This window comes from Neofelis nebulosa, chromosome 2, assembly GCF_028018385.1.
Source record: "Neofelis nebulosa isolate mNeoNeb1 chromosome 2, mNeoNeb1.pri, whole genome shotgun sequence".
Classification (NCBI taxonomy): Eukaryota; Metazoa; Chordata; class Mammalia; order Carnivora; family Felidae; genus Neofelis; species Neofelis nebulosa.
In genome coordinates this window covers 200,290,446-200,304,107 of record NC_080783.1, presented here as the reverse complement: position 1 = coordinate 200,304,107, position 13,662 = coordinate 200,290,446, and the positions used below count along the sequence as shown (strand labels likewise).

The 13,662-nt window shown below is 49.8% G+C and overlaps 1 protein-coding gene across 8 annotated transcripts in view; it reads left to right on the top strand.

Annotated features, from left to right (window-relative positions):
- PTPRU (protein tyrosine phosphatase receptor type U) overlaps positions 1–13,662 on the top strand; it is an 80,302-nt gene that overhangs the window by 29,087 nt on the left and 37,553 nt on the right. For 7 of the 8 annotated variants that reach the window (XM_058718326.1, XM_058718325.1, XM_058718324.1 and 4 more), the window contains 6 exons: positions 2,638–2,946; positions 8,475–8,584; positions 8,905–9,106; positions 9,457–9,559; positions 12,183–12,456; positions 13,148–13,184. In XM_058718326.1, coding sequence (XP_058574309.1) covers positions 2,638–2,946; positions 8,475–8,584; positions 8,905–9,106; positions 9,457–9,559; positions 12,183–12,456; positions 13,148–13,184 — 1,035 coding nt within the window. The remainder of the gene's footprint in view (positions 1–2,637; positions 2,947–8,474; positions 8,585–8,904; positions 9,107–9,456; positions 9,560–12,182; positions 12,457–13,147; positions 13,185–13,662) is intronic. The other variant, XM_058718328.1, reaches the window with a different exon arrangement.

Sequence of the window (13,662 nt, the reverse complement as noted above, 5' to 3'; positions counted from 1 at the left end):
GTACTCTGAACAGCTAAGAACGTGGGTTAAAATAAAATCGGATAGAAAAACATTGGTGGGGGCAGGGCGGGGGGCGCCTGGCTGGCTCAGTTGGCTAAGTGTCCTACTCTTGGTTTCGGCTCAGGTTACAATCTCGTGGTTTGTGGGTTCAAGCCCTGCGTTGGGCTCTGCGCTCAGCATGGAACCTGCCTGGGATTCTCTCTCTCCCTTCCCCTGTTTCTGCCCCTCCCCTGCTCTCTGTCTCTGTCTCTGTGTCTATAAAACATTAGGAAAAGTTCTGTGGCCAGGAAAGGGAGAGGAAACATAAGTGTGGTAAGTGGGCTTCAGCCAGCAGCCCCTGGGGTGCGGTGAGCAGTGGAATCAGCCCCTTAATGTCTCCGTCGGGTAGGGATTGGGTCTGCCTTGCTCGTGGGGGGAGAAGGAAGCCAGACTCTGTAAGAAGTCAAGAGGTGGGCCTTGCTCCTAGCAGGCGCTGAAATACGTCTTTGGTGGCCTGATCTGTGACTGGAGCCTGCCACTTGGCCGTGGCCCAGGGAAGAAAGGACAGCTCTGGTGGAAATAGAAGTTTGAATTGTGCTGTCCTTGGGCCAGCATCAAACGCTGTGCTACTTCTGGCCTCCCGACTAAAGAGCAGCCTGGGCTGGTGTTTCTCTTTGCGGCTCCTTCGTAAAGAGCATCCTGAGCAAATGAGTCACAGGGATATGGTCATAGGGTCATACTTAATCATCTCAAGAGGCCAAGTGGCAGCATTTCCTCATCTGAGGCATGTGCTGAGAGTCTCTAACTGGGGACACTTCGCAGGTGCTCGCGGAACTTGAGGGTAATGAAGCTGCATCTCACGGAGTTAGGGTGCAAGAAAGAGAAGGTTCGTCAGTAATCTTGGCTTCCTCCATCATTTTCTAGATGAGGAAATTGAGGCCCGGAGATTTGAGATCGCACAGCTGGTCAACGCAGATGTAGAACCAGGGGCTGAGCACCTGGGCTCCATCCTAGCTTTGCTCCAGAAGCCTTGTGTTTCTGCTTGTTTGTTTGTTTGTTTGTGTGCTTTTACCATTTTATAAGTGGCTTCATGGATGGATCAAGAGGCTACAAAGCACAGTGACATGCTCCCCCTTGTGTTGGGGGAGCTGTACCTCCTGTGGCATTGGTGTGATGTTGTTGTTGACCGTGAATTCCTCATGGAGAGGCAGGTAGTGGTGGTGAAGAGTATGGATTTTGGAGCCAGCCTGTCCAAATTTGCATCCCAGCTTCACCACTTAACCATCTGTGGGACTGACTGTGGGCAAGTTACCTAATCCCTCTGTGCCTCCATTTCCATGGCTATATGACAGGGCTAATAATGGCACCCGTCTATTGGATTGCAGAGAAGATTAAATGAGAAAGTGTTTTAAAGCCTCTGGAGCAAGGCCTGGCACATACAAAGCCCCCCCCCCCCCCAGTAAATGTTAACTGTCATTGTTCTTATTGCCCTTATGTGACAGATTGTATTTCCCTTTTTGCTTTGGCAATCAGGGAAGTCACCACTCAATTTGAACCTTATCTTTGGACCTGCATGGGACCCCATGGCATGAATTTCCGTTTTCCTAACATTCTCTGGCATTATTTAATTATTTGACTCTCATTTCCCCCATCATCCTGATTTCTATATATTATTGCATTGTATCTATCACTATAAGCCTTTTTATTTAAAAATGGTTTTTTTAATGTTTATTTATTTTTGAGAGAGAGATAGAGAGAGAGAGAGAGAGAGAGAGCATGAGTAGGGGAGAGTCAGAGAGAGAGAGAGAGACACACAGTCTGAAGCAGGCTCCAGGCTCTGAGCTGTCAGCACAGAGCCCAACGTGGGGCTCAAACTCACAGACCGTGAGATCATGACCTGAGCTGAAGTTGGACGCTCAACCAACTAAGCCACTCAGGCGCCCCTACTATAAGCTTTTTTAGAACAAGCTTGGAATTAATAAATTAAGAAAAATACAGCATTTGGTTGATTCAGACTGTCCTGATGTCTTCCAGGATGATCTTGAACTAGGAGGTGAACTGTGTTATTAAAAAAAAAAATTGGGGGCACCTGGGTGGCTCAGTCGGTTAAGCGTCCGACTTCGGCTCAGGTCACGATCTCGCGGTCCGTGGGTTCGAGCCCCGCGTCGGGCTCTGTGCTGACAGCTCAGAGCCTGGAGCCTGTTTCCGATTCTGTGTTGCCCTCTCTCTCTGCCCCTCCCCCGTTCATGCTCTGTCTCTGTCTGTCTCAAAAATAAATACACGTTAAAAAAAATTAAAAAAAAATTATCGCTAACATTTTTGTGGCCATTGTCACACATGCTTTACACACATTACCTTAAACTTTACAACCGTCCTGTGAGGTAGGGCATATTACTCCCTTCTGGGGGTGAGGAAACTAAGGCTCAGAGAGGTGAAGGGACTCAGCCAATGTTGCCAGGTGCACAGGGCAGAGCTAGGATTCAGACGTGGCCCCACCTGTCTCCACCATACACACTTTGACTCCCTGTTCTAGATGGTCTCTTGAACTCTTGAGGGCAAAGGAAGGATGATTTCAGCAGCTCACTGATACTTTCTCTCCTGCCCCACTTCTCTTCCCACTTCCTCTGCCTTCTCCTCTCTGCTTCCCGGGTTCCCCAGAACCCATGAGGGCCCCCAAAGGCCTGGCTTTCGCTGAGATCCAGGCCCGCCAGCTGATGCTGCAGTGGGAACCTCTGGGCTACAATGTGACACGTTGCCACACGTACACGGTGTCCCTGTGCTATCACTACACGCTGGGCAGCAGCCACAACCAGACCATCCGGGAGTGTGTGAAGATGGAGCGGGGCGTCAGCCGCTACACCGTCAAGAACCTGCCCCCCTACCGGAACGTTCACGTGCGGCTCATCCTCACGAACCCCGAGGGACGCAAGGAGGGCAAGGAGGTCACCTTCCAGACAGACGAGGACGGTAAGAGTCCCAGCCCTGGTTCCCAGGATACTCAGTGCCTCCTGCAGGCACCCAATGTGAGGCTGAAATTTTCATAGAAAATTTTTTGCTGAAGATTAAAATAACACAACAACAAAGTAATGATGGCTAATATTTATTCTCGGAAAGACTTGGGCTAGATTGGTATAATTTCTTCCTTAAATGTTTGGAAGAATTTAGCAACGAAGCCATCTGGGCCTGGAGTTTTCTTTCTTTTTTTTTAATTAAAGAAAATTTTTTTAATGTTTATTTATTTTTGAGAGAGACAGAGCGTGAGCAGGGGAGGGGCAGAGAGAGAGAGGGAGACATGGAATCCGAAACAGGCTTCAGGCTCTAAGCTGTCAGCATAGAACCCGACGTGGAGCTCGAACTCCGGAACAGTGAGATTATGACCTAGGCCAGAGTCAGATGCTCCACCAACTGAGCCACCCAGGTGCCCCTGGGCCTGGAATTTTCTTTGTGGCAATGTAATTACTAACAGTTTTACTTTCTTCTTCTTCTTCTTCTTCTTCTTCTTCTTCTTCTTCTTCTTCTTCTTTTTAAAGTTTATGTATTTTGAGAGATAGAGAGTGAGGGAGGGGCAGAGAGAGGGGGAGAGAGAGAGTCCCAAGCAATCTCTACACTGTCAACACAGAGCCCAACTCAGGGCTCAATCCCACAAACCACAAGATCATGACTTGAGCCAAGATCAAGAGTTGGATGCTTAACCCACTGAGTCACCCAGGCACCCCAATAGTTTTACTTTCTAAAATAGGTATTAGAGTGTTAAGATTTTTTTAAAAAGTTTATTTATTTGGAGAGAAAAAGAATGTGTGCATGGGGAAAGGACAGAGAGAGATTGAGGGACACAGAGAATTCCAAGCAGGCTCTGCACTAGCAGCACAGAGCTGGACTCAGGGCTTGAACTCACAAACTGTGAGATCATGACCACTGTCCAGCTAAGAGTTGGACACTTAACTGACTGAGCCACCCAGGAGCCTCATGAATATTAAGATTTTCTATAATTGTGTCTATTTGGTGTACTGGGCTTTAAGGAATTTATTTCACCTAAATCATCATATTTCTTGACATAAAGTTGGTTATAATCTCTATATTTATTTAATGTCTGAAGGATCAATAGCATATGTCCCTTTTTTTCTTTCCTGAGTTTGGTAATTTGTGTCTTCTCTTTATTTTCTTGTTCACTCTTGCTAGGGGTGTATCCATTTTTTGTCTTTCCAAAGAGCCAGCTTTTGGCTTAGTTGATTTGCTTTATTGTATATTTATTTTCTAGTATTTCCTACTTAAAGTTTTATTTATTTATTTATTTATTTATTTATTTATTTATTTACTTATTTATTTATTGGGGTGAGGGGGGAGAGAGAGAGAGAGGGGGAGGGAGAATGTGAGTGGGGGAGAGGTGGACAGAGAGAGAGAGAGAGAGAGAGAGAGAGAATCCCAACCACAGAGCCTGACTTGGGCTCATGACCCATGAGATAATGACCTGAGCCAAAATCAAGAGAGAGAGAGAGAGAGAGAGAGAGAGAGAGAATCCCAACCACAGAGCCCGACTTGGGCTCATGACCCATGAGATAATGACCTGAGCCGAAATCAAGAGTAGGATGCTTAACTGACTGAGCCACCCAGGTGCCCCTGTATTTCCTTCTTTATACTTTCTTTAGATTTGATCAGCTCTTCTTTTAGCTTTTTGAGATGGAAGCTTCTTAGATCATTGATTTTGAGACTTCTTTCATTTCTAATATATGCATTTAAAGCTATAAATTTCCCTCAAAGCCCTGCTTTAGCTGCATCCCATGAGTTTTGATATGTTCTTTGTTATTATTCAGTTCAAAATATTTTCTAATATCTGTTGTGATTTCCTCTTTGACTCAAGAGTTAGAATTACATTGCTAAATTTTTAAGATTTCCATAATTATCTGTGATTGGTTTCTAGCTTAATTCCTCTGTGGTCAGAGTACATACGCTAATTTTGGTCTTTTGAAATTTGATATTTGCTTTATTGCCCAGCATATTGTTAAATTTTGATAAATATTTCATGTGTACCTGAAAAAAATTGTGCATTCTGTCATTATTGGGTGCAGTGTTCTATTTATGTCAAACTAATACTTATTAAGCACTTATTACACATTAAGCACTATTTTGAATGTTTTTTTTTTTTTTTTTTTTTTTTTTTTTTAATTTTTTTTTTTTCAACGTTTTTTATTTATTTTTGGGACAGAGAGAGACAGAGCATGAACGGGGGAGGGGCAGAGAGAGAGGGAGACACAGAATCGGAAACAGGCTCCGAGCCATCAGCCCAGAGCCTGACGCGGGGCTCGAACTCACGGACCGCGAGATCGTGACCTGGCTGAAGTCGGACGCTTAACCGACTGCGCCACCCAGGCGCCCCTTGAATGTTTTTTATATACTATTAGTGCATATAATCCCCATGACAACTGGGTGGTAGATGACTGTTTACTATCCTGATTTTACAGGTGAGGTCACATAACTAGGAGATAGGTAGCAGAAACTGGATTTCAAACCTGGCTATCTGCTGCAGAGGTTTCATTCTTTTTTCTTTTTTCTTTTATTTTTTAGGAAGAGAGAGAGAAAGAGAGAGGAGAGAGAGCAAACATGAGTGGGGACGGGCAGAAGGAGAGAGAGAATCTCAAGCAGGCTCCATACTCAGCACAGAGCCCTATGCAAGGTTTGATCTCACAAACCATGAGATCATGACCTGAGCTGAAATCAAGAGTCAGAGGCTTAACCGACTGAGCCACCCAGGCACTCCAGAGTTTCATTCTTAACAGCAATGCTGTTATGCTAGCACAGGTCCAAAGCCTTCCCCCAGATATCTGCAAATCTTTAGGTACCCTACCTAAGCTCCTTTGTGGATAATTTTTCTTGACTCCCTACATGTGGAATTTTCTGTTTTGTACAGCAAGGGCCCAGACACAAAATTCAGCTCCTTCCTTGATTTCTACAAGGTCCCACTTACCTAAGACAGAGTGTATGCCCTGTGCCCTGTGCTGATGTGCTGAGGATTTTCTGGGGGTGGGAGTGAGATCTGGGGGCAGGGTTTACCCTGAAGCATTGCAAATGCAGAGAAGGAAAAACTTCACTTCTTCCTTCTAGTTGTCTTTGGTTCATTGGTTGGGGCCACATAAATTACACTGAGAAAAGACATTAACAAGAGAAAACCAAATAGGAGTTTATTACCCTGTGCATTTCACACACACACACACACACACACACACACACACACACACACACACACAAATGGGAGTACTCTCTGATGAGTTATGCAAAGGAGTGGTTAGAGCTTGGGCCTACGTAGTGTCTTAACAGAATAACAATGAATTTGTAGGGAAATGATAAGACAGAGGAAAAGGATTTTTGAGAGTTTAGGCACAGCAGATTATGTGAAGGCAAATATTTGGGGAAGCCCGTGGTAGATAAGGGCTAGTTAGTAAAGTTTAGTAAAGTTTATGCAGATTCTTCTGAGCTGATAAAGGTCTAGGGTTGTCTCAGTGATTAACCTCTTTCCTTCCTGGTAGCGAGGGGATGGGAACACCTTTATATATTTATGTCCTGCTTTTAGGCAAACAGGGAGAGCAGAGAATTTTTCTTGGGTCTGCTTGCTGCTTCTTGATTCAGCTCAAAATAATCTTTATGCGAAGGTGGTATATTTTGGGGTGGCATATTCTACTACCTTTCACAATTAACCTCAAGTTCAACATCTGACTCCTTCGTTGTTAAAGTCTGTCGACCTGTCTCCCCCCTGAGGTATGTTGTTGTGTCTGCTTCCCTCCCTTCCAACCAGGCCTCACTTGGACTGCGTGGCTTTATTTCTTCTTTCTCTGTCCCTTTCCTCCTTCCCTCCAATAACTGCCTATTACTTAATATTTTTTTTCCTTTTTACTTAGGTATTAGTATAATAGTTTTAGGAAATGTACTTACTAAGGTAAACTCAGTGAGTCCTCACAGACTGGACACATCAGGATAACCCACACATGGATCAAGAAATAGCATTAACAGGGGCACCTGCGTGGCTCAGTCAGTTAAGCATCCGACTCTTGATTTTGACTCAGGTCAGATCTCACAGTTTGTGAGATCGAGCCCCACGTGGGACTCTGTGCTGACAGTGTGGAGCGTGCTTGGGATTCTCTCTCTCTCTCTCTGCCCCTCTCCTGCTTGTGCTCTCTCTGTAAAAGAAATAGACTTAAATAGAAATAGCATTAGCAGCTCACCAGAAGCCCTCCCTTTATGTTCCCACTTCCAGGCTCCTGAGGGTAACCATTACCTTGACCTGTAATCCAACAGATTAATTTTTGCTTGGTTTGAACTTTCTATCAGTGGAGGTCATTACGGCGTGTATTCTTTTTACGACTGGCTTCTCTTTCTCCACTTTATGCTTGAGAGAGCCAGTCATGTTGTGCATAGGGTTCCAGAGAATTCTTTCTTATTACATTATGTGAATGTACCACATTCATCTATCCTACTTCAATTGTGCTGTAAAGAAAAATACTTGCAGATTCTTTTGGGTATGCGTGTGTGTGTGTGGGGGGGGGGGGAAGGAGTGGTATAGATACCCACATTTCTGATTGGTTAATGCCTAGGACGGCTAGGTTATAGGGTCTGTGCTCATAATACGTAGATCTCTCCAGACAGCTTTCCCAAGGTCTTGTATCAGTTTACATGCAGTGTGTGGAAATTTCCGTTGCCTGCATCCTTACCAACACTTGGGATTGTCTTTTTCATTTGATCATTTTGGTGGATGGACTGCCTTGTTGACTGTTCGTTTTAACCAGAACAGTTTAGCTTCGGTGATTGTTCATTGAGTCCTGCTTGCCTCAGGATTTCCGCTTCCCCACACTGGTGTATCAGTTTGTCTCCCCAAAGACCATTCTCTTCCTAGAAGAAATTCCCTGTGGCTGCTGTTAAGGTGATATGACCCATTAGAACAAAAACAAGCAAAGCCAGACCTGAAAGGGTTTGTGCTAAAATGTAAATGGTGTCTCCAGGTGACAGAATTGTAGGTGCCACTAAATTTCTTTATACTCATTTTGATTTTCTACACTGAGCATAGTTTTTGTGTAATCAGAAATTTTTAGTCAAGAAAACATCTCTACCCATAATCCTGCCAGTCTAATGCAATTGTTTCCATTTCTCTGGCGAAGGTCTGTGTTTTCTGAAAACCATTCAACTGGAACAGAATTGGAACATTCAGATGTTCTCTGCTGAATGCCACCTGCACAGTAATGAGAATGCCAGCTACCCTCTTTGAGTCCTTGGGACTGGGTTGAACCATGTGAAATTCCTGATATTTACCTTGGGGCTTTCTGTACATCACATCACTTAATCCTAGTGAGGGAGGGGTTATTTTCATCTCCATTTCGCAGATGAGGAAACTGAGGTTCAGAGTTGAGACGCCTGAGCATACCAGCCAAGAAATAGCAAGGCTGGAATTTGAATTCAGGTATCTGCTCCAAAGCCAGCTTTCCCCTGCTCTGTGCCACTTTCCCTCGCAGTGCCTGGTGGGATTGCAGCCGAGTCCCTGACCTTCACTCCACTGGAGGACATGATCTTCCTCAAGTGGGAGGAGCCCCAGGAACCCAATGGCCTCATCACTCAGTATGAGGTGAGTTTGGACCTCATTATAGTGGAGGTCGCTGGTGGAAGGTGGGTACCCAGCTTGGAGAGGGAGGTGCAGGGTAGGGGACAGAGGTGATCACTGAGGTTCCTTCCACTGGTCAAAGTCTGTGCCCTGTGGGTTATGGGGACAGGGACCCTGAAAGAATAGAGGTGAAGGTGTCCAGGGCCTGGGCTAATGGGCATCCACAGTCCCCCTTTGCCCAGCCTTCTCCTTAGCTCACCTGAACTATGATGGGCGGGAGGCTATGGGGCCAGTGATGACCTTCCCCATCCCTGTGCCCACTTACCTGCCTGTCCTGACTCTAGATCAGCTATCAGAGCATTGAGTCGTCAGACCCGGCAGTGAATGTGCCGGGCCCACGACGTACTATCTCCAAGCTCCGCAACGAGACTTACCACGTCTTCTCCAACCTGCACCCGGGCACCACCTACCTGTTCTCTGTGCGGGCCCGCACGGGCAAAGGCTTTGGCCAGGCGGCACTCACCGAGATCACCACCAACATCTCAGGTGAGCCCGCCCGACCCCAGCCTGGCCCCTTTAGAGGACACCCAGAATCCCAGGATTTCGTGGGCAGAGGGAGGAGGGGCAGTGTCCTGGGTGTGTTTATGGAGGGCCCCCGCTGAGATGAATGTACCATTTAGGGATTGAGTTCAGGGGTCAGGGAGGATTAAGTCAGAGGGGTGAGGAGACTGGAACCTGAGGGCTGAGTTCAGGGGTCAGAATTCAGGGAATCTCAGGCCAGAGGGAACAAGGCTGAAGGGGAAGAGATCTGAGGACGGGAGTCCAGGAGGCTAGAGACTCAGCCTTCCCGGTCTAGCAGCCAGTCTCCGTGCTTACGTCTGTGTCTCTTTCCCCAGCTCCCAGCTTTGATTATGCTGACATGCCATCACCCCTGGGCGAGTCTGAGAACACCATCACCGTTCTGCTGAGGCCGGCACAGGGCCGCGGTGCGCCCATCAGGTGGGAGAGCCTAGACGGAGGGGTGGGAGGTCAGGGCCATAGGGAAGAAGCTCATCCTCTGACCCAGAGCCCCCCCATATAGGCCAGCTCAGCTATCCTCCCTCAGTTTCCCACTCAGGACCCAGTGTGTCCAGAGGAGGACATTCTGTGATCCTGGGCAGGTGGAAAGCCCACAGCCACTCCCATGGGTATCTGATGGAGATTGTCATGAGATCTTCGGATAGCGTCCAGCCTGGAGAGGTGACTGTCCGGGCCTCTCCTGGAGGCCTTCCTTCAGACATCTTGGAGAAGTGAAATGCTTGGGGCCTTCTTTCTTCCCACCTTTTCCCAGGAGACACAGGGATGGGCATTCTAGAAGGCTAGGGCAGCCAGCAAGTTAGGGCCATCGCTCTGGAGTGGCTAAGAGCTTGTCTTTAGTTTCTTCTCCACTGAGAAAGCTGAGGCTGCCTCTGCTGGAGAGAAGGTGCTGGAGACAAGATGGCACGTGTATGTGATAAAGACATGCAGTGTGTATGTGTGATGTGTGGTGTGGAGGTGTGAGTGTGTGTATGTGAGAGAGCGTGAGGGTGTTTGTGGGATGTGCACACATGCTTCCTGTCAGCTGGACGCTGTGTTTGCCACTTTACCCGCACCCGCCATTTTGTCCTCATGGCGGCCTGTGGAGTCGGTATTGTTACCCTTATTTTACACTTCAGTAGACAGGCTCAGCGACTTTAAATAGCTTGCCCCCCGGGTCACAGAGCTGGTACGTGATAGCGCTGGGGTTTGGAACCCAGGTCTGTCTGCACAGCCTATGCCTTTTCTTGAAGTCACAGAGCCTCCCTGCCCCTGCGGTCCTCCCCCTTCTTCCACAAAGAAGCGTGCACTGGGAGAGGCCTGCTGAGCCTCTGAGGAGGTAGTGGGTTGCCCAGGTGCCCTTAATACCCCCTCGCCTCCTCTCCCCCCTTTCTCCTGCTCTGCCTCCCCTGCATTTGCTCCTGCAGAGCCTGTCCTGGGCTGATTCCCAGACTCAGGAAAAAGTCAGGGTGTTTGAGGGGCATGTTGCATTTGCAGGAGTCTTGGGGCCCTTGTGTGGCTGAGTCTGGGAGCTGGGAAACCCAGCAGCGCCTTCTCTTTTCCTGGTCTTTTTTTTTTTTTTTTTTTTTTTAAATGTTTATTTATTTTTGAGACAGAGAGACAGAGCATGAACAGGGGAGGGTCAGAGAGAGAGGGAGACACAGAATCAGAAACAGGCTCCAGGCTCTGAGCTGTCAGCAGAGAGCCCGACGCGGGGCTTGAACTCACGGACCGTGAGATCATGACCTGAGCCGAAGTCGGACGCTTAACCGACTGAGCCACCCAGGCACCCCTTTTCCTGGTCTTCTTGAGAGATCCTGTGAGCGGGCTTGTCCAGTGTCCCTCAGGGATGACAGAGACAAGGTGGGGTGGGGAGGGGGGAGTGGAACATGGTGAGAGGGGAGAGGCATAGGGGCTGTGTGACCTTAGGCCTCTCCCTTTACCTCTCTGAGCCTTCCTTTCCCTGTCTGCACGATGGGGATCATCCCAGTCAAGATGCTTTGTTCAGTGTTGATTGTTATCACCTCCTGGTGGGATGTGGGGCCGGGGGAGGCCTGACCTGGGAGGTTCAGGGAAATGGAGGCTGAGAGGGGCCCGGGTTTGTGTTTGCAATGCGCTAGTGACAAAGAACGAAACTGTGTGACCCAAATCCCAGGGCGCTGGGGTGATTCCCTTACAGCTTCAAAGCTGGAAAGAAACAGCTGGAGAGCCAGGAAAAGGCATTTCTCCTTCCCAGAGTGCAGCTGGCAGTATGGGTGTCACACGCCAAGACGTGGCCGAGGCTGTGACGGGAAATATTTAAATTTGTCAGCACTCATTTATTTGCTCTCGGCTTTGTTCCACGGAGGATTTGGAGGAGCTCACAGCAAAAGGCCATTCAGTAAACTGATAAAAATAAATAGAAACCCACCGGTCGGGACCAGGGGACACAAATCAGAGGGAATACAGACGAGGGAACACAAATCGGCTGTCAGGACCCGGAGGTGACAGGCCCAGAGTTGCAGACCCGAGGCTGCCTGCAGGCTGGGAGGGTACTCGTGATGCAGGATTCGTGTGGCCTTCTTTGCTTGCTCAGTGACTGTCTCCCCAACCGGAGGTCAGTTCCAGGAAGCCTAGGTCCCCAAGGGCCCACCTAGCATACTTTCTGAACGAATAAATGGACTGTGTCAGACTCTTGTTTCCGGAGACCCAAAGGGAGCCATCGGTAATGGTGGTGGAGGGCTGGCGGCCGGGGGGATGGGGGGTGGTGGTGGCCCAGGTCCTGTGGCACTGGAGCACTCACCGAGGACTCAGGGTGGGGCTGTAGGGCTTGGTGCCATGGAGCAGGGCCCGAGTTCTTTCTGCCTTAGTGAAAGCAATTTAGCTCATGGGACTGGCCTGTGATCACGCTCATCTTACAGAGGGAGGCAACTGAGGCCCAGGGAGGTTAAGTGCGTTGCCCAGTGAGTGAGAAGAGGCAGGGCCAAGATTAGTCCCTGGCTGGGTCTGACCCCAAAGCCCATGTCCTTAGCCACTGGATGGCTCTCCCCGTGCCTGGGACCACTGCCCTGTCCCCTCCCCTGTGCAGCGTGTACCAGGTGATTGTGGAGGAGGAGCGGCCGCGGAGGCTGCGACGGGAGCCGGGCAGCCAGGACTGCTTCCCAGTACCCTTGACTTTTGACGCTGCGCTGGCCCGGGGCCTGGTACACTACTTCGGGGCTGAACTGGCGGCCAGCAGTCTGCCAGAAGCCATGCCCTTCACGGTGGGTGACAACCAGACCTATCGCGGCTTCTGGAACCCACCGCTGGAGCCCAGGAAGGCCTACCTCATCTACTTCCAGGCAACAAGCCACCTGAAGGGGGTGAGGGACCCGCAGGGGTGGTGATGGGGCGGGCTGGGGACCCCCTGGAGCCATCGGAACAGTCCCCTACGGAGGCCAGAGACCCTCCCCCAGCCCCACTCCCTCTCTGGAACCCTGCCCCCCTCCCCTGAGCCTTCTGACCTCAGGCTCCTTCTCTTAGAGCATATTCCCTTCCTGAGACTTTACCCCCAGACTCTTATGTCTAAGCCCCCAGTCTATCCCTGCCCCGTCCCTGAGGCCCTGGTCTCTGTCTCAAGCTCCTGTCTCCCGGGAGGGGTCCATCTCCTGGTCCTGCTTTCCCCAGACCTTGAGGTCCACCAGCCACCTCCTCCCTGAAGCCCTGCCCTTCTCCTGCCTCCTCCCTCCCTGGCTCTCTCCTCCTCAGGCTTCCCCTCCTAACTGGCTCCTGGCCCTCATTACTGAGGATGCCCCCTTTCCACGCTGTTTCTTTCCCTGCTCCCCCTGAACTCATTCCCCTTTCCTAAGCCATTGCCCTCTTTGCACGCCATTCCCTCCCTTCCCTGGTACCCCACCCCCACCCTGGGCCTTGCTACCGGGAGGGGTGTCTTTAGTTTCAGTCACCTCCAGACAAGCCCCGACCAGGCCCAAGACAAGCTGCTCAAGGATCCCTATGGGGAGGGTCAGGTCCAGGCTTCGGCAGTGCTGAGACCCCCCCCATCTTTGCCTCCAGGAGACCCGGCTGAATTGCATCCGCATTGCCAGGAAAGGTAAGGCCCCCTGGGTTCCTTCTGGCCTTCAGCACCGAGTTCCTCTCCTCTGGGCTCTGGGGGGCTTGGGCCCTGATCACCCAGGGCTATGGGAGCAGAGGAGGGTGGTCTGTCAGACCTGGGGTCAGGAAGCTTTTCCCTTCCTGGCCCCCATTTGCCCCACCTGAAGGGTTCCTTCTCCCATACCGGGCAGCGGGGCTAACCTCCCTCTTCTCGATCATGGTCACAGAAGTGGCTTTGGCCTGGAACAGGGAGGGGGAGCCGTATGGTTGGGCCACGGGGGTGATGGCACTGGGCACTGGTTCAAGGTTCTGTGTCTGCCCCCTTTGCTGTGGTGGAGGGGAGGTGGACCCTGCGGTGTAGACAGGGAATGGGGCTGGCTTTCGTCCTGAAAGGGTGTGTGCCCTGAACACACCCAGGTACATAATTCTTTCCCCCCACTGCCTCTCGGGGGGCAAGCGGGTGGTCCCAGGCATCC